Below are 24,440 nucleotides of genomic sequence, written 5' to 3' on the forward strand. Positions count from 1 at the left end.
GCTTCATTTTTCCAGATGGGAGTCAATGATGCATCTACACAGAAGTCTTCAGTGCAGTTTGTGAATAATAGGTCTAAATAAGCATTTTGTTTGTTTTTGACATGATTGATTTGATATAGACCGAGTTCTGAGGATTCGCCAAAAAGATACTGCAGTGTTTCGTTTTCGCCTACGACTGGGAGTAAGATAGATTCATTTTCAATGTCTACAATAAAGTCTGCATTACGTTGGTTGAAGTCGCCATAGACATGCAGTTTTACTTCTGGTTTCATGTTAGACATAATAGATTCTAGAGTTTTGAAAAATAATTCATACGAATGTTTATGAGTATGTTCCGGTGGAAAGTACACGGAACAGAAGATATGTTCTTCGCCAGCAATAAATGCTTTGGCCCATACGTGTTCAAATTCTTTATATTTGTCGGATATTATTTCTTCAGAAGTAAAGTCTACATTAATGGCAATGAGGACTCCATCGCCTGACTTTTTTTGACTGGTAGACAAATTCCGATCGTGCCGGAATACATTGTAATTGTTTCCAAATACTTCTTCGCTTCTTACGCTTTCGTCCCAGCTACTTTCAGTTCCTAAAATTATTTTAAAAGATGACGACAATAGATTTTGTTGAATTTCTTTCATTTTGCTTGGGCTTTTCATGCGATTGAAATTCTGACAATAGATAAGAATTTCAGTCGCATTCTGTCGTGGACCAGGTGACCTTCTTGGCCATCTGAGTATATTGCAACACTTCAAAAGAGGGCCAGTGATGAGTATGAACGGAGACTAGATGAAAGCTATGAATAACTGTGATATTCCCTACAAGGTGCATGAAACATCACGTTCCGATTGGGAGTGCGGGGCTCATATGGTTCGTCAAGAGTCAACGGTATTCTTCACGGACGGCTCAAAAATCGGTTCAAAAACGGGCGCGGGAATCGTCGGTCCTGGAGTTCAGATATCGGTGGCTATGGGTGGATGGCCAACAGTATTCCAAGCGGAGATTTACGCTATAATTGAATGTGATAACGTTTGCTTGAGGAGAAATTACAAACATGCCAATATTTGCATTTTCTCTGATAGTCAAGCGGCGCTGAAGGCTTTATGTGCCTCCAAATGCACGTCAAAAATTGTCTGGGAGTGCGTTCTCTCTCTGCGGAGCCTGTGTCGTACGAACTCTGTCAATCTGTACTGGGTTCCAGGGCACTGCGGAATCGAAGGCAATGAAAAAGCAGACGAACTGGCCAAACAAGGTTCCACCTCCCAATTCATTGGTACAGAACCCTTTTGTGGCATTTCAAACTGTACATTAAAAATGGAACTTAAATACTGGGAAGAACAACGGGTGACTTCCAACTGGATGGCTGTCGGAGGATGTCACCAGTCAAAAAGGGTAATAACGCCAAACGCAAAAATTACAAGAAAGCTATTAGAGCTTAATAAGTGGGCGCTCTGTATCTACACAGGACTAATAACAGGGCACTGTCCGAGTAAGTATCATCTAAAGAACATTGGTCGGGTTCAAGACGATACTTGTCGCTTTTGTAGCATAGAAAGTAAAACCTCGGAGCATCTGCTATGCAGCTGTGGTGCATTATACATGAGCAGAATCAAATTTCTCAACAAGGGTTGCTCACAACCTAGTGAAATTTGGTCTGCTAATCCTCGGAAGGTAATTGGCTTTATTAAGCACATTATACCTGACTGGGAGCGTGCCGAGGCAACCGGTTATCACTCGATCAACAGTGGGGTGACTGGGTATCCTATGTAGCACGTATAGTAAGGGGGATATACTACAATAGTTCTAAATAATGGACGTAGTAGTCGAATTCCACAACAAAAAAAAAATCATTACAAACATTCACCCCCTATTAAAAAAAAAATCTACCTAGCGGTCAGACCCAGCCTTTCTGTTACCTTACCAAACAGTCCCAAGCTGCACGTAAGAGTCGTCTCCATTCCACTTGGTCCATGGCTGTAGTTCGCCAGCTCTGAAGTCTACGTAAGGTCCGCAGGTCGTCTTCCACCTGATCGATCCACCTTGCCCGCTGTGCACCTTCGTCTCGTCCCTGACGGATTGGTTTCAAGAACCATCTTTACCGGGCTGTCGTCCGACATTCTTACAACATGCCCAGCCCACTGCAACCTGCCTATCTTAGCGGCGTGGACGATAGATGGCTCCCCAAGCAGCTCCTGCAGTTCGTGATTCATTCGCCTTCTCCACACTCCGTTTTCCATTTGCAGTCCACCGAAGATGGTACGCAACACCTTCCGCTCGAAGACCGCAAGGGCGCATTGGTCCTCCACAAGCATAGTCCATGTCTCATGCCGGAGAAGACTACCGGTCTGATCAGCGTCTTGTAGATGGTTAACTTGGTGCGGCGATGAATTCTACTCGATCGGAGCGTCCTCCGGAGACCAATTTCCTGCCATAATGCGCCGTTGAATTTCTCTGCTGGTATCGTTGTCGGCAGTTACCTGTGAGCCAAGATACACGAACTCGTCGACCACCTCGATTTCATCACCACCAACTTGAACTCGAGGTGGGAGGTTAGCACTGTCTTCTCGTGAACCCCTTCCTTTCATGTACTTCGTCTTCGACGCATTGATGACCAGTCCAATCTGTTTGGCTTCAGCCTTTAGTCCGATGTACGTATCCACCATCTTCACAAAGGTCTGAGCCACAATTTCGATATCGTCGGCGAAACTAAACAGCTGAACCGACTTTTGGAATATAGTGCCACTCGTGTTAATCCCCGCTCTTCTAATTACACCTTCCAGGACATTGTTAAACAGTAGGCACGAGAGACCATCACCTTACCTTAGGCCTCTTCGGGCTTCGAAGGGGCTCAAGAGTGCCCCCGATATTCGAATTACACACATCACTCGATCCATCGTCGCTTTGAACAACCGCGTCAGTTTGTCTGGAAATCCGTAGTCGTGCATAATTTACCATAGCTGGTTCCGATCGATTGTGTCGTACGCCGATTTAAAATCGATGAACAAATGATGTGTGGGCACGTTATATTCGCGGCATTTCTGCATAACAAGCCGAACCGCGAATATCTGAACCGTGGTGGCGCGGGCACCCATGAATCCCGCCTGGTAGTGCCCCACGAACTGCTTCGCAAATGGTGATAGTCGACGGCAGAGTATTTGGGAGAGTACCAGCCTTTCACATCAAAACTTATTATTCGAGCGATTCTCGCTGAAACCGTCCCACTGGTGACATGAGGTCTTTCAAAAAGGATATTTTTGTGTCTAAATGATTGATTTTTTTTTGAATTTGTCATTGAACCCCCTGCAACCAACACATAGTTTTAGTGAGGAATGATAGAGCTTTCATTTGAAGCAGAAAAAAATTGGCCGTCATCCAAAATTTTATCAGAAAAACGTGTTTTTGAGCAAGTTCGCAAGCACCAATTTCAAATTTGATATCACCGTTGTAAAGTTGAGAAAAAATGCTTTAAGATACATTTAAAACATTATGCACTCACACGTCAAAAAAAGTTTGGACGGTAGACTGATTGCCCTACGCGTGCAAAGACGTCACAATCGACAACATTGATGCTCCTTCTGGATCTGTGCTACGAGCAGCTCGGGAGCAATGTTTTAACAGCACACTTGCCTACTACCTCCGTAATCACACCGAGCACGTAATTTTGATGGTCGATTTTAACTGCGTGCTCCGCCCGTGTGATTCATCGAGTTAAAACACCAGCCCGTCGCTTAGAACAGCTGTCCAACAAATACAGCTCCTCGACGTGTGGGAGTCTGCCCACGAGATACCGGCTTCACCTTCATAAGCAGAAATGCACGATCCCGTCTTGATCTCGTATTTACGTGAGTACTGGTTTGCGTGATCATCTCCGAGCAGCACATACTCACGTCTGTTCTTTTTCCGACCACAAAGCGCTCACTCTCCGGCTCTGCCTTCCGCCTTTCGGCCAAAAACACGGCCGTGGTTTCTGGTCTCTTCGTCCTCACCTGCTGACCGATGAAAATGTGGCGGACTTTCAATACCGGTGGCAATATTGGACCCGCCAGCGCCAAAATCCTGGATAGAATGGTGGCTGACGTATGCTAAGCCGGAAACCGAAACGTTCTTTCACTGGAAGTCACGAGAAGCTTTTGACGTCTTCCATAACGAGCACCACCGGCTTTATGTCGAACTACGGCTGGCATTTTTTTCCTGTATGGACTTCCTCACTGCGACCAGAATCGTTGATCTATTGTGAGATATGCCCGGGTGTCTGCTGTATTCCGCACTTCTATTTTTAGCAATACCGCTATTGAGAAGTGGCATGCTTATTATTATTTTTGATCAGTGCTTGTGTGTAATGTACTTCCCTTCGTTGTACACGCCTCCTTCCTCCTGCCAAATATCGCCAATTATAATTCCCAGGAGAAGTTACGTCGTGCGTCCTTCTGGCCAGTTTTATTGATAAGAGGGACTTATTTTTTGTTAAGAGGAAGTCACGCAAAGGTATTATAGAATTCAGCGTAAAGAAAGGGTAAGTGGTGAGGAGCCTGAGAATAAACTCATACTTAAAGTCCTTTTTGACATCGAATGGCCTGATTCTACTAAGATTCGAACCCACGACCATCCGCTTGACAAAGCGGACTCTGTAACCTTGCGGCTACGCAGCTCCCCGGCAAACGATGGCTTCTACCAAAATCCTGCGATGCTATCAACTATAAATCGTGTCAATTGAAGGAAATCTTAGAAATTCGTTTGAAAAGTGTCCGCAGACGTCAATATCAACGTTTTTCTGACCCTGCTTTTAAAACAATTTATAAAGGTTTACAGCAAGAGATTAAACATAGATTTACTTTTCTGAGAAATCAAAATTTTGAGACTAAAGTTGAAAAATGGAAACCATATTCAAAACCCTTTTGGAAGCTGTCGAAGATTCTTAAGAAACCTTCGAAGCCTATTCCAGTTTTAAAAGATGGTGAACGTTTTCTTGTATCCAATGAACAAAAGGCTCAAAAACTTGCTCAGCAGTTTGAAAGTGTTCATAACTCAAATTTGAATTTTGTGAGTCCAATTGAAAATGAAGTCACACGTTAATTTGATTTAATTTCTTCCCAGAATTTTTTACCTACAGAAATAATTGTAACTTGTCAAATCAATTATTGAAAATTTCAAAAATATGAAAGCACCTGGTGACGATGGAATCTTTAACATATTAATCAAACATCTCCCTGAGAGCACAATGGAATTTTAAGTAAAAATTTTCAATTGCTGCTTCAAAATTGCATATTTTCCCAAATTATGGAAAAAGTCAAAAATTACTCCAGTTTTAAAACCGGATAAGAATCCAGCTGAAGTTTCAAGTTATCGACCAATCAGTTTGCTTTCTTCAATAAGTAAACTGTTTGAGAGAATTATTCTTAACAGAATGATGTCACACATCAACGAAAATTCAATTTTTGCAAATGAACAGTTTGGATTTCGCCATAGGCATTCCACTACTCATCAATTGCTCAGAGTTACTAATATGATACGAGCTTACAAATCTGAAGGTTATTCCACTGGAGCTGCTCTTTTAGACATTGAAAAAGCATTCGACAGTGTTTGGCATATAGGTTTGATTGCGAAATTGCAAACTTTTAATTTTACAATTTTCCTAATCAAAATTTTAATAAATTATCTTACTGATCGTAGACTGCAGGTTGTCTATCAGAATTCTAAATCTGATAGATTTCCTGTCAAAGTAGGTGTGCCTCAAAGTTCAGTCTTGGGCCCAGTCCTGTACAACATATTATATTCACTTCAGATCTTCCTGATTTGCCATGATTTGCCAGGATGCACAAAGTTATTGTTCTGCGATGACACAAGCATTTCCGTAAAAGAAAAAAGTCTTCGATATTTTTTCTTCCTACTTGCAAAAATGGAAAATCTCTCCCAATGCTTCTAAAACTCAAATGATAATTTGTCCGCATAAGACTAGGGCTTCTTCCCTCAAGCCAAACAATAATCACGTTGTCAAGATGAATGGGGTTATTTTAAGTTGTTCTGACAAGGTTATGTACTTGGGACTAATTTACGATAAAAAACTTATTTTTAAAGAGCACATTGAGAGTATACAAGCCAAGTGCATCAAATATACGAGATGTTTATATCCTCTCATCACCAGGAATTCTAAACTTCGTTTAAAGAACAAACTTTTGATTTACAAACAAATTTTTAGACCAGCAATGCTTCATGCTTTCCCGAATTGGTCAAGTTGCTGTTCAACAAGGAAGAAAACGCCCCAAAGGATTCAAAATAAAATTCTGAAAATGATTTTGAAGCGTCCTCCTTGTTTTTTTTTATTCTAATTATTATTAATAAAATAAAGGCCCAATCGCTGAGAGCATAACGGTACACTCGAATTACATAGACTTACTGGTGTTGAACCATTGGAAGCTATGTCAAATAAAATTATTAACAATTTTCGACAAAAACCGTTGCAATCCTCAATTGCTACGATAAGCTCTCTTTATAGCCTATAAGTTAGCAATTAAGTTAGTTGTAAGTTTACTTCCCCTTTTCTGACAAGTAGGTTTAAATCCCTACGAATGATAAGTCCTAATTGCGAAAGCAAACAGCTCCTAACAAGTAAAATTACAATTCTTCTAACAGTGTTGGGAAGTCACCATTTGTGATTAGACACACATACTCATTACTTACTAATATTCATTATAAATACTTAAGCTACTAACAAATCCCCTCTTAAAAAAAAAAAAACTAGCGATGATCGCCGAATTTCGGAAGAAGTGGCTAAAAATCATTTCGCTACCAGCCGAGTGATTCGTGAAAATGCTGATTTAAACACACTAAAGTCGCTTTTTACGCGGGGGATACGTGCCGCGTAAAAAAAACCCGTAAATTCCGGAATCCGCGTAAAAAAACCGCGTAAATTCCGGAGTCCGCGTTAAAAAACCGCGCAAATTCCGGAATCCGCGTAAAAAACGCGTAAACTCCGGAATCCGCGTAAAAAAAACCAGCGTTCATTTTGCATTCTGAGTGAAGGGAAACCGAAATCCGCGCAAAAAAAATACGGCGTAAATTCCGGAATCCGCGTTGAAAAAACGCGTAAATTCCGGAATCCGCGTAAATTCCGGAATCCGCGTAAAAAAACACGTAAAAAGCGACCTTAGTGTATCTCCGAACGAACTGTGCGCAGAAGACTCCTGGAAATGGGTTATAAGAGTGGATTTGTCCAGCGATGACCTTTGATTCGAAAGGTTAACAGGTATGTTTACTTTGTATTCATCATACATTTTTGGCTGAGATTTATTTCTGCAGGACCAAACGCCTCAAATTCGCCCAAAACACATTCATCGACAAGCCATTCACTTAACTGCGGAAGCAATTACAATCTTTTAATGAAATAAAGCTTAAAATATATGTAATAGTGTTGATATGTCACCTATTAAAAAAATACATCAACAAGCCGATAGAGTTCTGGAAACAGGTTATGTGGAGCGATGAAAGTAAATTTGAGCTCTTTGGCCTCAAACAACGATCACCAGTTTGGACGAAACCTGGTGGAAAACTTGCCGATAAAAATATTCAAAAGACGGTCATGCACGGGGGTGGCAGTATCATGGTGTGTGTCGTGGGAGTGCTGTGCTTGGTCGGGTGTTGGTAATATTGGAAAAAATTGATGGCATAATGACGGCACCGGATTCTATTCAAAAAAAATATAGATGAGGAAAAAAAAAATGACGGCACTATTACATCAGCATTTTGAAAAAGAATCTTAAAGAGTCGGCGCGAAAAGTTAGCTTAGAGAGGAAGTCCACTTTCAACAAGACAATGATCCTAAGCATACCGCTCACAGAACCACTTCGTATCTCCGTGCTTCACGTATCAAGCTACTGGAGTGGCCATCACAAAGCCCGGACATAAATCCGATAGAAAATTTGTGGTCGATTTTGGATCAAAATGTTGACAAAGGAGATGTCACCAACCGCGACAAACTGTTTGAAGCTTTGGAAAAAGCTTGGACAAATATCGACTCCCAACATATTAGAAACCTCGTTGAAAGTATGCCTCGACGCCTGCAATCCGTGATTGAAGCTAAAGGCGGCCAAACTAAATACTGAAATAAAGAAAAATAGGTTCGAACATCAAATCACTGTAATGCGTACTTTATTATGTCCACCAGAAAAATGAGAATTTCCGAATATAAGCTCTTTTTGAGTTTATATAGCGTTTTCATGTCACTTTATCCAACATTTTTCGAAAGTACACCTTTTGTTAGAACACTTTGATTTTCCATCTGCCTTAGATTCTACCTAAAACAAGAAAGTTTGAACATGTCACAGGTGCGTACTTTTTTTGTCCAGTACTGTATTTGAGAAACGAACGTATCCGAACTTTTTGACCATTTAGTTTCTTGATCCAATAGATAAATTTCAACACATCACTGAAGTATTGCGTCAGCCAATTAATATTTGACTCGTATGTGAAATAGATACGCATATCAATCGTCAGAATTAATTTTTTCTGCGGTCTCCAGCCACCGCCCAAAAAAAAGGTTTTTTTCTAATGTTGCGAAACGTTGTTTTATAGTTACTTGTGAAGTTCAACAGTTCGACTATATATTCTAAGAACTCGACTATTCTTAATGAATGGATATTGTAATTGATATTTACCTTCATTAAAAGGCTACTGTCCTTAATACTGTCTGGGTTCTTTCGTTCGCCTGCATTATGCGGATGTGAAATGAAATGGTGGTCTTCAATATGTTGCTGTTGCTGTTGTTTGTGATGATATTCGGCCAGGGTTTTCAGTAGCATGTTTTCGGAAGCTTTCGCTATCTTTTCCGCGTAATCAACGTTGTTATTATTACTATCGCCGTCACTATCTATGTCATCATCGATGTCCTCGCTCTCCAAACCTTCTTCATTAGAGGACAATATGGTAGCGGATGCTTTCGCTTCTTCTTCCAATTGTTTTTCCAGTTGAGGCAAAATCTCTTCTTTTGTGTTTGCACTTGGTCCTGCAGTAGTTTCATGTTTTAGATGTTCAAGTTCGAGCACTTCTTCGTCCATACTCTATTAAAGAGAACACAACAAAATTAATTATTTTAATTATGTAAACTGATGAGTTGGTTAGTTGTTTAGCGTTACGTAACTGCGACGGAATGCTAAAGAAGGAGTACACGCAAACGTTCAAGTCTTACGCAGTCACTGTGTCCTCTCAGTACACGCGTTTTCTGCTCTAAAAACGCACAAAAATTGTGAGGAAAGCATAACGCAACAGTTGTACAAGGAATACATAGACATGATTGAAATCCGAATGTGTATCGTTACTACTACTTTATTCTTCATATCAAGTGTATTAGTGACTACTACCCATGGGTAGGCTTGTCTTTTCTCCTCAGAGCAACACTACCGTGTACACCGAGGCAAAAACACTTGAGATTCTTATACATTATGACTTATGACCGCGCCTGAAATATGATTATTTGGATAAACATGTATACAGTCATGCTTATATGTAAACCTGTAGAGCAACTTGTCTCGCAAAGCTTTAAGTGATGCTTATAGAAGTCATTAGTCATTTTGTCTCGCTGGCGGCAGTGCGAATCGTCTCACACCGTTATTCACTTCCACTATAACCAGAGCCTTAAACTGCTGAGCAAAGCGACGTATTGTCGCTGCAGTACTGCTCTGCAACTCGCTGGTGAGTCCAGCGACGCGAAGATTTCCAGCGATGTCATTTTGTATGATAATTTCTCGCACAGTACAATGCAGTTTTAATGTTCTATGATTAAATTGACATAGTTTTGCGTCTAGAATACATTCAAAACTATTAGAAAATATTACAGTGGCACATTTCGGGAAATTTTATGTTGAATCAATTGTTGTTGTTGAATTCGCTGGGAAATCCTTGTCAGACGAGCGACTCGTCGCTTCCGATTTGTCTCTGCATGCACAATAGTTGCTTGAAGAGAGCGGCGATCCATGTGTATCTCGCAAAAAGCACCGCTGTGGAATCTGGAATATTTCTCTAGAGAGAGAACAAACTGGTGTGATCCTTTTCACACGAAAGGACAACACGCTCAAATACTGCAGAACGTGCTTTTAATGTGAGAGGAACATATAGACCATGTTAGGGATGGGCGAAACGGCTCTTTTGTAAGAGCGGCTTTGAACCGCTCACTCACCGTTCCGAACCGACTCATATGAACGGCTCATGGTTCACAATGATTCACGAGTGTTGAAAGTTCGTGTTTTCTTGGTAAACTTCGGGTTCGCGCGAACCCATCAGTTATGGTGCGCTCAAAGAACCGTGGTCCTTTTTTGTGAGCCGTTCGTTCTTTCGCTCTTTTCTAAGAACCGGTTCATATGAACGGCTCGTGAGCCGTTCGCCCATCTCTAGACCATGTCACCGAATCTCTTCAACCTCACTTTTCTGACAGTTAGTGTTAACTTTGTTTACATTTTGGATTTTGTGCTTTTTTCTGGTGAAGCAATCGTGTGCATAGTGAAAATGCTGCTCAATTTAAAATTGATCTTGATGTACTGGCACCTCACGCACAATATTTAAAGGGCATGTTGGTAACAATTGAAATAATCTGCCATAGTTGAAGGCAAAACTGCCTGACCCGAAGGTAAACAAAATTACCAGTAGCTCTCAAATTCAAAGGCGTGACGTCACCGTGCGATGGACTATAGGTCAACGGTTTTTACTAAGCATCTCGAAATTGAAAAAAAATAATCCAGCCGTCCGTCACGCATGTTTGCTCTTCGAATTATATCGAATAGATCTCAGCAGTGCACTCTGCGCGGCTTTCTGCTATGTATGCTCTCTAGAATGATTCACCACTCTTCTTCAGCTCAGCTGTGGTGTAAGCAGGGTTGCCACATTAATACCTGTAATTTTATTCGACAATATCTGTATGTGTATTTGTATCTCGGGCCAAAAAATCTGTATCGAGCAAACTAAGAATGTCGGATGGAAAAGTTTTTACTTGCAGAATCTATGTAAACAAATCATTTTTTTTTTGCTTAAGCTGATTTTAAACTTTCAATAAATAAGGCGATAAATAAATGTATTAACTGATCACGGTATTATTCATTTTTCTGTACGTGATGTTTATACATGTTTTTGTTAATTTTTTTTTAAGTTTTCGTTAATTTAATATTAGTATCTCCTCTTTGGACTGCAACGTAACTTTTAGCTTTTAATACAATTCCTGACTTTAGACATATTTCAACTAGAGTCGCCGTCCGATAACTGCAAGACTTTTAACTGCAACGCTTTTTAACTGCAACAACTTTGCAGTTATCGGACCGCAATCCGTCAAATCTGATGTCAAAGTCAAATTTGACATTGCAGTGACAGATCTCGCGGGGGGATCCTAAATGCATTCGAAAATGAAAATTGTTGAATCTCTAAAAAACATTTCAAAAGGACTCTTTCATTTCTCTCGATTTTTTTTTCGATTTCGTTTATTTGTTGTCTCTTTATACTAGATGGGAGATTATAGATCTCCACTATTAATCAATGAAGCGAAATCACCATGTTATGTGCTTCACTTCCCTTAATTATTATAAGAAAGAAAAAATATCCTTTATGCATTGTTTGGCTAGCTTTCAATACTCAACGAGGCAGTGCATAGTAGATCACAAACAATATTTTGTGAACTAGCGTTAAATAGACCGTTTACAAACTAACAACAAACGGAACCTGCTGACGTTGATGTTGCTTTTACTTGCGTTATGTCGGCGGCTCCGAGTTTTCTGTTAAAATTTCATTCCAGGAATGGGAAATATCGATAAAACCCCTAAAACTATCGATAATTATCGATAGCTTGGCGGCTAGAACCAGATGAAGAAAAATAACAAAGTGTTGCTTCCGTTGTGAACAGGAATAACATTTAAAAGTTTATTTGCACACATAATTCGCCCTTATGCGAAATCTCGTCGTTGTCCGTACAAGTTAAAGTGAGCGAAAATGATTATCTCTCAATTTTCTAACAATTTTAAAGAGAAATTCGTGTGATGATGATGATGATGATGGTCCCGCCACATACCCCTACAAAGGTGAGAACGAACAAGCATCGAAGTCTCTTTCAACAATGATAAGGCCAATTTATTTTTTTTCCAGTTCTGGCATCATTGTAGAGTATGAATACCAATACGAGGAAAATATCAATAACTATCGATAGAGCTGAACGTTTAACGTATCTATCGATAGCGGGCAGCTATCGATACTATCGATACTATCGATAATTACCGATAGGTTTTTCATCTCTATTTTAAGCCTGTATTACACTCTTTGACCAAGCGTCAAATATTTGTCACTTTTTGACAGATAAAAATTTGGTCAAAGACAATTGTTTGTCACTCTCCAAATTTAACATGGGGCAAACACGGGCAAACAACAACCATGATGTCAAATAAATTTGACCATTATGTCAGAAGGTCAAATATTTGACCATTAGATAAAAAGTGTACTACAGGCTTTATTCATGAATTGAGTTCAGAAACGTCTCGTGAAGTAATCCATTGTACTGATGAACTTTATCTTCGCCTACATATTGGTTATCTAAAGCAGTTACTAAAACGCAATAAATTATGATGCGGAAATATGAATGTCAAATTGATTAATCGAAAAGCTTGCATATTTTAGTTTTCTGTTATTTCTTGCCACTATTCCATTGAAAAAATACATTTTGACATCATTAAAAACAAAAATGGTAGTGACGGACCCCCCTCTGAATTTTGGCATGTGTCAAGTGTTGCAGTTATCGAACGGCATTAGATAACTGCAATGTAAACATGTTGCAGTTATCGAACGACGACTGTATATATAGAAAATATGCGTTCTACAGAAGCCGAAAAATGTGGAAATTTCTCACAAATGATCTCTAACGGAAACATGAATTGACCATCCCTCCTTGCGGTATCCAACAATTCAGACCATGTTAAGTCTTTTGTCAGTCCAAACAACATTCCGCTTTCTCTGCATCGATACCAACATGAAAACATCATAGTTAAATGCAAAATTTTATGAGCATATCCAATGTCTTCTCTTATTATTATTGATTCAATGTTGTTTTTGAATGATCAGGTAATATTTCAATAAACTTAAAAGTACACTAAAGTAGCTTTTTACGCGGGGGATTCGTGCCGCGTGAAAAGAAACCGCGTGAAAAAACCGCGTAAATTCCGGAATCCGCGTAAAAAACCGCGTAAATTCTAGAATCCGCGTAAAAAGCGACCTTAGTGTACCTTAATTATCAGCAACCAATGCTGGTTACACTGCATCAACGAGAGCAATTGCACTGTATAAACGAGAGCTTCGGAAAACATTGGTATCATGTAAAGAATAATATCAACAATGTAGGTATATCGGCAAAGACCTAGGCTACGAACACGGAAAAAGATTAAAGTAAACGATTGGAAATTGGGTACTTGGAACGTCCGATCTCTCAATAAACCGGCGCGGGCTGGCTTGCTTGCTCGAGAACTACAGCGGCAGGGAGTCGAAATCGCAGCGATTCAGGAGGTTCGGTGGCCAAATTCCGGAGAAAGGGAATTCCGTGCAGTAGACCCTATTGCACGCACTTCTTTCACGTACCACATCTACTACAGTGGCGGCAAAGCAGCGGAACGGGGCGTCGGTTTCGTAGTGCTGGGAAATCAGAAAACAAGAGTCATCCGGTGGAGGCCCGTGGATGACCGTATATACGTGTTGAGGATTAAGGGCAAATTCTTCAACTACAGTTTAATCAACACCTACGCACCGACAAACGACAAATCCGATGAAGTCAAAGATGAGTTCTATGACAAGCTTGAGCGAATCTATGACGAGTGCCCAAAACACGACGTAAAAGTCGTCATCGGAGACGCAAACGCACAGGTTGCGAGGTAGGAATTCTTCCGTCCGGTCATTGGAAGGCATAGCCTCCACTCGTCACCCAATGAAAACGACCTGAGGCTGATAAACTTTGCCGCGGCCAGAGGAATGGCCATATGTAGCTCCCATTTTCCACGTTTGAATATTCGGAAACACACCTGGAGGCATCCAAATGGAGAAGCCTGCTCCCAGATCGATCACGTACTGATTGACGGTCGGCACTTTTCGGATGTTACTGATGTTAGGTCTTTTCGGGGACCAAACATTGACTCTGACCATTATCTCGTCGTTTGTAAGATCCGCGCACGGTTGTCGAACGTGCTGAAATCTCGCACAGAGAGGACGACGCGTTTCAACATTCAGCGGTTGAAAGCTGATGGCGTGGCAGCTGAATACGCCCGAGAGCTGGATCAACGGATCGCAGAACAGCAGGAGGAAGGAGTGTAAGACATAAATGGGCTGTGGAGCAGTATTCACGACGCCATCGAAACGACTGCGAGAGAGGTGGTAGGTACGACGCGTGGAAGACAGCCCAACGGTTGGTTCGTTGGCGAATGCCAGAGAGCGACAGATGAGAAGAACCGTGCCAGGAGCCGCATGCTCACTGCGGCTACGCGTCAGAACAGAGAGAGGTATAGGGTGGCAAGAGCTGCCGAAAATAGAACCCACCGTCGGAAGAAGCGCGAGTACGAGGAGCAGGTGCTCGCCAGCGCAGACGACAGCTAGGCTCAAAACGACGTGCGGAGATTCTATAGAACTGTCAACAGAGTCAGAAGCAGGAATTTCCCTGTGCCGGTCATGTGTAATGACAAGGACGGCAACCTGCTTACTGATAAACCGACGGTTGCAGCCAGGTGGAAGGAGCATTTTCAGGCGCTATTGAATGGTGAGGAGCCGGATGAGCAGAGCAGGAACAGGATGACGATTATAAGTGACGAACAAGCTGTGGAGTCACCAACACAGGAAGAGGTGAAAGAGGCGATTAGTGAGCTGAAAAACGGCAAGGCCGCTGGGAAGGACGGTATCCCGGCCGAACTTCTAAAAGCGGGAAGCGAGCGACTGTACTATGCGATCCACCAGATAATACTAAGGATCTGGGTGGATGAACAAATGCCGAAAGACTGGTTGGAAGGCCTCATATGCCCTATCTATAAGAAGGGCCATCGATTGGATTGTGGCAACTATCGAGGGATAACGTTGCTCAACTCCGCAAATAAAGTGCTCTCCCGTATTCTGTTCTTCAGATTGAGACCGTTAACGGAATCCTTTGTTGGCGAATACCAGGCTGGTTTTCGACAGGGGCGTTCTACGACTGATCAAATTTTTACCCTGCGACAGATCCTCGATAAGTTCCGGGAGTACAACTTACCGAATCACCATTTATTTGTGGACTTCAGGGCGGCATACGACTCAGTGAAAAGAAACGAGCTGTGGCAGATCATGCTGGAACACGGTTTCCCTGAGAAACTAATAAAGCTGAGTCGTATGACACTGGAGGGATCAAAATCGTGCGTGCGGATAGCTGGCGAGACATCAGCCGCGTTCGTAATGTTGGATGGACTGAAGCAGGGGGATGCGCTCTCCAACCTACTGTTTAACATCGCTCTTGAGGGAGCAGTACGAAGTGCAAACGTCGAAAGAAACGGTACGATCATCACAAAATCTCACATGCTTCTTGGTTTTGCGGACGACATCGATATCATCGGTATCAACCGTAAGGCCGTGGAGGAGGCCTTCGTACCTTTTAAGAGGGAGGCAGCGAGATTGGGGCTTGTCATTAACTCTGCCAAAACGAAGTACATGGTAGCTGGCAGAGAGCGTGGGAGTCCCAGTCGTGTTGGTGCTGAGGTGGAGGTAGATGGGGAACGATTTGAAGTGGTTGACGAATTCGTTTATCTTGGTACGCTTGTGACATGTGACAACGATATGAGCCATGAAGTGAAACGACGAGTTGCAGCTGTGAACAGGGCTTTCTACGGACTGCGCAACCAGCTAAGGTCCCGTAGTTTGCAAACTCGCACAAAACTAGCGCTGTATAGGACGCTGATACTCCCGGTGGCCCTTTACGGACATTAAGCATGGACGCTGAAGGAAGCTGATCGACGAGTGCTCGGAGTTTTTGAGCGTAAAGTTCTGCGATCGATACTTGGCGGTAAACTGGAAGATGGAGTGTGGCGCAGACGCGTGATTCATGCGTTCCTGAGTTGTTCCAGGTATACAAACATGCTGATATAGTGAAGGTAATACAGCGGGGCAGGCTTCAGTGGGCTGGACATGTGGCCAGGATGCCTGACGAGAGAGCCGCCAAAACTATCTTCAGTAGAGAACCAGGAAGAGGCCGTCGACTTTGTGGTAGGCCTCGCACGTGGTGGAGGTGCGCGGTGGAAGAAGATGCACGATCTGCTGGTGTACGGGGAGACTGGAGAACGGCTGCCCAAGACGGAAGAAGCTGGACATCTCTAATTCGTTCGGCCCTAGACCGGTGAACGGTCCGTTAGCCAAAAAAGTAAAGTAAGTAAAGAGTATATTTGAAAACGTTTCGCTTCGCTTTAGGCCTAGCATAACCATATGGCAGTGACCGAGGTGCTTCTACGAAGTTCAAACATTTAGCTACGGTGCCTTCACGAAACTAAAGCCCTCGTCTCCGATGTTTGCCGAATCTTGAAAAACCGGGGCCGATCATACAACACTGAAACTGGCTCCGGTGTATCAAGTTTCGCCCTTCGTGGCGTCTCACTTTGGGGCAGAACCCAGGAAAGTCGCGACAAAACTCAAAAAAACCAAATTAAGTTTTCATGCCTCATTTTATTTTCTACTTGCAGTAGACATGTTATCGACTGGAAATCATGATAATTTACTATTATAGCACATTTTCTAAAATAATTTAGAAAATGTGCTATAATATTGTGAAAGTGAGGATTTACAAGGCTTGTAAAATGGAAGAAAAAAATTTCACAGATATTTTCCAGTAGGGCATACAAATACTTAGAAATTAATTAGCTAACTCATATGATCCTCACAAAATAGAGTATAAACTAAAATGATTTTAAGACAGTTTTGTTCAAAATAGGTTCGAAGGAGGCATAGTATGTAAAACAAGTTTTTTTTTGTAATTTTTCCTCATTTTCGGCAATATGATAAACATAAAGTTCTATGTTGTTCTGCTATGACACTATTATTGCACTAAAATACAAGGTATTGACTAGTACTAAACCAAAAATCAGCTGCTACTTGTTGCGACTTACCGAGTAATTCGAGTTTTCGCAACGATCGTTTCATGTCAATTCATGTGAAAAATCGCTAATCAGCAGGGTCCGTATCGATGTTTTTCCTACAATAGACTTTGCTAAATTGCTAAATTGTGTTTAGGGGTCTTTCAAAACTGACGTCCAGTAGTATGAAGACCCCTCAGACATAATTATTAGTACTAGGAAACAGTTTGTTATTGGATGAACAGTGTCTTAAACAAAAGAAAGCGTTTAGTATCTATGCCAAATGGAATAAAATATAACAAGAGGAGCTCTTAGAAAGGGAACATGACCAACTAATCTTTAATAGAACAATGTTCCTATTTGAAATATTCTGTCACAAACAATAACATTAAAATTATGTTTTATATTCTTTCTCAAAAATGATGATACATCATAGGTTGGCAAAAAACTATGCAAAGGCAACTACAAACTTTCAATAATTCGTTTCATGATGACTCGGAAATTCGAATATATCTGAAATTGGAACATATGTACTTAAGTCCCAGCTATGATACATTACTGAAATTTTAGGTTTAAGAATAATGAAAATAATTTTATCTCGTTAACAGTCCGTCCTACAGTTGTAATATGTTCGACAACTTTATGTCAATTGATGATATAAACAACTTTCCCGAAGAAACAAAATGGCTAGCACCATTTATTTAGAAGATAGATGTCAGCGCCATCTGTAGAAAAAAATCAAAGCTGCCTGAATACATTTTTCTAAAAGATGTTTTTATGGTAAACAACATTGCCGAAGACATGAACACTGTGGAAACAGCTGTTAAGGAGTTATGAGGTTTTGTCGCGCCAACGAACCATTTTGCCCCACTGTGCGTCTGTCTGATACCAACACTGAGTGGCAATTGCAAAAGAGCTTTGTAGCCGCAAGGTGTGGTGATAGGTTCGAATCTTCATAGAATTAAGCCATTCGTTGGCAAAAGAACTTTAATTATGGGTTTCTCTCACACAAAACTTCTCTCCAGACTTAATAACCGCTGGTCTAAAATTTGGATAATATCTATATATTTGGATAATATTTGGATAATATCATAGATAATATCAAATGGCACCTTATACGCTGTTAGAGTGATATCTTGCACGAGGATATGATAAGGCCGATAAGGAAGGAAGTGGGTTACTACGTCTGAAAAAGAAGGCAGAAAGCAATACAATTTCCCTCCAGACTTGATAACCACTGATCTAAAGCTTCGATAATAAAGACTATAGCACGTTATACGCTGTTAGAGTGATAGCTTGAAGAAGCATATGATAAGGTCGATTAGGAAGGAAGTAAGTTACTAAGTTTGAAGGAGAAGACAAAAAGCACTATAACACGAAGTAGGTTACTTCTAAATAAGTAACACTGCAAAAGAGTAAAAAACAAAATGTGCGAACAGCAAAAACGTCCGGACAATGCCACAAAAATCAAAACTACGCTAATCAACCGTCGCAGTGGCGTTCATACAAAAAAGGTGTTCTTTAGACGAATACCCAGTAGCGTAGCGTGACGGGATGACACCCGGGGCGGAAAATTTGGTTGTCACCCCTCTACCAGACCCCAGGGTGTCACCTCTACCAGGTTGCAGTGAAATCATTTTGCTATCAAAAATTGAGAGGGTTAGCACGTTCGTTTTCAACTGCACTAAATCTACTCATTCTTGAAAAATTGGTTGAGATTATACTATTAGCAACAAACTTATATAATATTCGAGGCTTTCCGATCAGTCAAAAATATCAGGATTATAACAAATCTTGATATTTTATTACGAACTTTTTGTATCAACTTGTGTTCTAAACCTGGTCTCGTTAATAGGTAAAATATCAAAATTCTTATCAAAATTACATACTGATTATTACAAATTATAACAAGTTTTGGTGAATTATGCTCGAACATGGTTTTCCAACAAAACTAATTAGGCTGATACGTGCCTCCCTTGAAGGCTTCACATCATGCGTGAGGATAGCCGGTTAGATATCGGACTCCTTCGTGACGTTAGATGGTTTGAAGCAGGGAGACAGGCTGTCAAATTTATTGTTCAACATCGCAATGGAGGGTGCTATACGGAGGGCCGGCGTGCAAAGAAGCGGCACCATCATTACGAAATCTTACATGCTAGGTTTTGCGGACGATATCGACATCATTGGTATAAACCGTAGAGCAGTGGAAGAGGCCTTCGGACCTCTCAGGAGGGAAGCTGCGAGAAAAGTGCTCATCATTAACTCTGTCAAAACGAAATACATGGTGGCTGGTAGAAAACGTGGTAGTCCGACAGATGTTGGTGCTGAGGTGGTGTTAGATGAAGAAACTTTTGAAGTAGCCGACCTTCAGACATATCGTCATTTTTTGTCAAATCAAAAATCAAATTTTCACAAGTAAGGACGCCCTCTTCTGAGGCAGAAACATCCAATTTTACCAGCGTGAGTACGACCGCTGCCCAAAACATGATATCAAGATCGTCATCGGGGGTCCCAACGCTCAGGTCGGCCAGGAGGAGGAATACAAACCGGTGATTGGAAGGTTCAGCGCGCACCAGCTGACCAACGAAATGGGCCTAAGACTCATCGACTTTGCTACCTCCAAGAACATGGCCGTGCGAAGTACCTGCTTCCAGCACAACCTCCTACACAAAAACACCTGGAGGTCACCAAATCAGACAGAAACACAGATCGATCACGTTCTGATTGCCTGTCGGCACTTCTCAGACATCATCGACGTCAGATCCTATAGGAGCGCTAACGTCGACTCGGACCACTACCTGGTGATGGTTAAGATGCGCCCAAAACTCTCCATTAACAACATGCGGTACCGACGGCCGCCTCGGTTAGATCTTGCGCGACTGAAGCAGCCTAACGTCGCCGCAAATTGCTGCCGGAAGAGGACCAGCTGGAGGAAGCTCCTCTCGAGGACTGTTGGAACATCATCAGAACAGCCATCAACAGCGTAGCGGAGAACATCATCGGGCATGTGGGACGACCCCAACAAAAAGAACCTAAGTGAACCTAAATCTTCCGGGAGAATAAGCGCTGCATGGAGGAGGAGAAGTTTGCAGAGCTGGAACAGCTGTATCATTCTCAGGAAACGCGAAAGTTTTATCAGAAGCTCAACGCATCCCGCAGAGGCTTTGTGCCGCGAGCCGAAATGTGCCGGGATAAAAATGGTAGTATTCTGACGGACGATTGTGAGGTGACCGAAAGGTGGAAGCAGCACTTCGACGAACACCTAAATGGCACCTAGGCAGGAGACCATGGCGGCGGAGAAAGCGGTCCCGCCGGTGCAACAAATGAAGAAGACGTGCCAGCGCCAACGATAGGCGAAGTTAAGGATGCCATCAAGCAGCTGAAAAACAATGAATCGGCTGGGAAGGATGGCCTCGGAGTGGGGCTTATACCTGAGCAACAGACAGCTCTTCGTAAAAATTGGATCAACAGTATCTGAAAGCTTGACCCCCTCCTCTGGCGTGCCTCAAGGAAGCAATCTGGGTCCACTGCTGTTTGTGATATTTTTTAACGACGTGACGATACTTCTTGCGAATGGTGGAGTACTAATCTACGCTGACGATTTGAAAATCTACCTGATCATACGAAATGAAGCTGATTGCAGAGAACTCCAGAAGCTACTGGATAAATTCGTTCATTGGTGCAAGTCAAACTTCCTGGTAGTGAGTGTGGCAAAGTGTTACGTGATTTCATATCGACGACTTAAAGGACCTATCCTATACAACTATGTCATCGGTGATCAGATACTCGAACGGGTTGACGAAGTCAGGGATCTTGGAGTATTGCTTGACTACCAACTCACATTCAAGCTGCATTATTCCGCGATAATCCAAAAAGCCAATCGTCAACTAGGTTTTGTTCTGAAAATGGCAAGCGACTTTATTGACCCCATCTGCTTACGTGCCCTCTATTGTTCCCTAGTTCGTTCGATACTCGAGTTCGCATCGGTCGTCTGGTCACCTTATGAAGCTGTGTGGAAATCCAGAATCGAATCTGTTCAGCATAAATTTGTCCGTCGTGCGCTAAGAAGACTTCCATGGCGCGATCCCAACTACCTGCCCCCTTACGAACATCGATGTGCCCTATTGGGTATAGAGCCACTGGAGTCCCGTCGAAATATAAACCAAGCTGTGTTTGGCGCTAAAATACTGCGCGGAGAAATCGATAGTGCCTGCTTGCTGGAGCGCATGAGAATTTATGCTCCCGCACGTGTACTGCGTCCACGGCAACTTATTTTGCCAGAACCGAGGAACACCGTATACGGTGATAACGATCCAGTCAACACAATACGGAGACGTTTTCAAGAAGGCTATCACGTTTTCGACTTTAATGTTTCTTGTGTCAGTTTTAGACAACGCTTGCGAACTGTATTTTTAACTTTAGACTAGTTTTAAAACCATTCATTAAGACCACGATGTCAGATGAAATTTAAATCAATAAATAAATAAATAAATAAATATACCTTGCAAGAATTTGGGATACAGAACAGCTACCGGAGGAGTGGAAGGATGGGGTTATCTGCCCTATCTATAAAAAAGGCGACAAATTGGACTGTGGGAACTATCGTGCGATCACCGTCTTGAATGCCGCCTGAAAAGTGCTGCCCCAAATCATTTTCCGTCGCCTCTCACCCCTAGCCAACAGATTTGTGGGAAGTTATCAGGCCGGCTTCGTGGAAGGACGGTCTACGACGGACCAAATTTTTTTCATACGGCAGATCCTCTCGAAATGTCGTGAATACAGAACCCCCACACACCACCTATTCATCGACTTTAAAGCCGCGTATGACACTATCAACCGAAAAGAGCTATGGAAGGTCATGGACGAAAACGGCTTTCCGGGAAAGTATAATAATATACTGATAAAAGCTACGGTGGATGGGACGCAGTGCTGTGTGCGGATTTCGGGTGGATTGTCGGGTCCATTTGAATCCCGCAGGGGGCTTCGACAGGGTGATGATCTTTCCTGCCTGCTATTCAATATTGCGCTACAGGGTATGATGAATCCAGCGGACATCAACACGCGGGGTACGATTTTCAACAAATCCAGTCAATTCGTTTGCTTTGCTAATGGCATGGACATTGTCGGAAGAACAACTGCGGCGGTGGCAGAACAGTACACCAGACTAAAACGCGAAGCAGCGAGGATTGGGTTGCAGATAAATACGTCTAAACGAAGTATATGCTAGCCGGCGGAACCGAAGCCGACCGACATCGTTTAGGCAGTAGCATTACGATCGACGGCGATGAGTTCGACGTAGTCGACGAGCTTGTCTATCTTGGCTCACTGGTAACCGAGGACAATGATACCAGCCGTGAGATCCGGAGGCGTATTACCAGCGGAAGCCGTGCCAACTATGGGCTCCACAAGGAATTGCGGTCGAACAGACTAAGCCCTCGTACACGCAAAAGTTGGATGGTGCGAAACCAGTACAAAATTGTGCGTTTTTAGCGCAATTGTTGATGTAATTCGGAACCAGTACAATCATTGCGTGTTGGGCATAACGCAATTAATGCTCTATGGTTTCTTAAATGTATTTGGCAGCTCCAAACTACTACACCTAAACAGTTTCAGCTGGTATCAAGCAGCATTGCAAAGCGAGCGAGAAGCAAAACCATTCTCCTCGTTTCTGCTTGAGGACAAGACATATGCTACGCTTTTCAAGTCTTTTGCATACACGCTTTCGAGATACTTTTTCTTCTTCATGCATTCCTCTGAATAGCAGCAAGCACGCACCGACAGTATGAGTGAGAGACTAACAACACTGGTATCAAGTATGTGCAGCACGGGTGTCTCGCTCATTTCGTGAAGCAACGAGATATCGCCTTGCGCGTCGCAATCCGAACCGAAAGAGAAGCGAAAGAGCAAACCTGCAAATTGTATGTCACGTGTCTAAAATTCTACGAGCGAGAGAGAAATTTCTCTCGTCACTTGAGAAAAAAGCGCGTGCAGTCACTAATACACTCGACGTGAGAAATAAAGTGTCGGTGTATGATACATATTTTGATTTCATTCTATGTCAATGTATTCGCAGTACAACTGTTGCGTTATGCGTTTCACACTTTTATTGTGCGATTTCTGTGCAACATTTGTGCGAATCGGGAAGACACAATGATTGTACAAGACTTCAACTTTTGCGTGTACGAAGTGTAACCTGTACAAAACGATTATAAGACCGGTTGTTCTCTACGGGCATGAAACGTGGACAATGCTCGAGGAGGACCTGCGAGTGCTCGGAGTTTTCGAACGACGGGTACTAAGGACGATCTTTGGCGGCGTGCTGGAGAATGGAACATGGAGGCGAAGGATGAACCATGAACTCGCGCAACTCTACAGCGAACCCAGTATTCAAAAGGTGGCCAAAGCTGGATGGATACGCTGAGCAGGGCACGTTGCAAGCATGCCGGATAACTACCCTGTTTGCCTTGAGCCCGGCAGGAAGAAGACGACCAGGGGCGCAGCGAGCAAGATGGGTAGACCAGGTGGAGCGAGATCTGGCGGAGAGTACACGGTGTCCCAGGGTTTGGTGAGCAGCAGCTAATAACCGAGTGAATTGGAGAAACTTTGTTTATCAGGCTATGTCATGACGGAATGCCAAATATACAAATAAAATAAATAATAATTTGAGAAAAATTTGATTATTCACTGCCTGTAATTTTTGAGTACAGATTCAGTGTCATCGATTCATTCTAAAAATCGGTATAACACAGATATTTCTACGCATGCGGCATCCCTGGTCACAGTGCAAACCAAGACTATGCTATCGCTGACAAATCTTATATATTTGCTTCGTACCAAACATGGAGGTTTCCCTGACAGATATGAAAAAAAAAAACGGTAAAAATTCCATTTAACTCAAAACGGTTGGTTCACTCTCACATTAGAAGGAGAAAGCATGCTGTCATTCCCTTGGTGCAAACACTGCCGACAACTGTCAAACTAGGTATTGAGCGATCTCTCGTTGAGTGAGACTGGGTAATTTCTTCTCCGACCTTTCCGATTATCGACACTGAGAAAACACCCCAGGGCTTGAAATGTAAAAAAAAATTCTTATAATGCACGAAAATCGAATTACCCGTACCCGACCAGTTGAGAATTTTTCAAACCCGTACCCGACCCGAATCCGAATCCTTGGTTTTTAAATTACCCGTACCCGACCCGAATCCGTAAAGTATCTGTTGGCGTTACCCGAAACCCGATCCAAACCCGTCGGGTACGGGTCGGGTACGGGTCGGGTACGGGTTTCGGGTAAAAATACACGTACCCGACCATCTCTAATGTACAGGACAATCTCGTGATTAACGCTACGTTCCAACCGATACT

At 42.4% G+C, this 24,440-nt stretch overlaps 1 protein-coding gene across 6 annotated transcripts in view; it reads right to left on the reverse strand.

Moving 5' to 3' along the window:
- Window positions 1-24,440, reverse strand: part of LOC129717837 (uncharacterized) — a 159,017-nt gene that overhangs the window by 65,349 nt on the left and 69,228 nt on the right. For all 6 annotated transcript variants that reach the window (XM_055668043.1, XM_055668041.1, XM_055668045.1 and 3 more), the window contains one exon: window positions 8,649-9,050. In XM_055668043.1, the coding sequence (XP_055524018.1) occupies window positions 8,649-9,050 (402 nt within the window). The remainder of the gene's footprint in view (window positions 1-8,648; window positions 9,051-24,440) is intronic.

This window comes from Wyeomyia smithii, chromosome 1 (genome assembly GCF_029784165.1).
Source record: "Wyeomyia smithii strain HCP4-BCI-WySm-NY-G18 chromosome 1, ASM2978416v1, whole genome shotgun sequence".
Lineage (NCBI taxonomy): Eukaryota > Metazoa > Arthropoda > Insecta > Diptera > Culicidae > Wyeomyia > Wyeomyia smithii.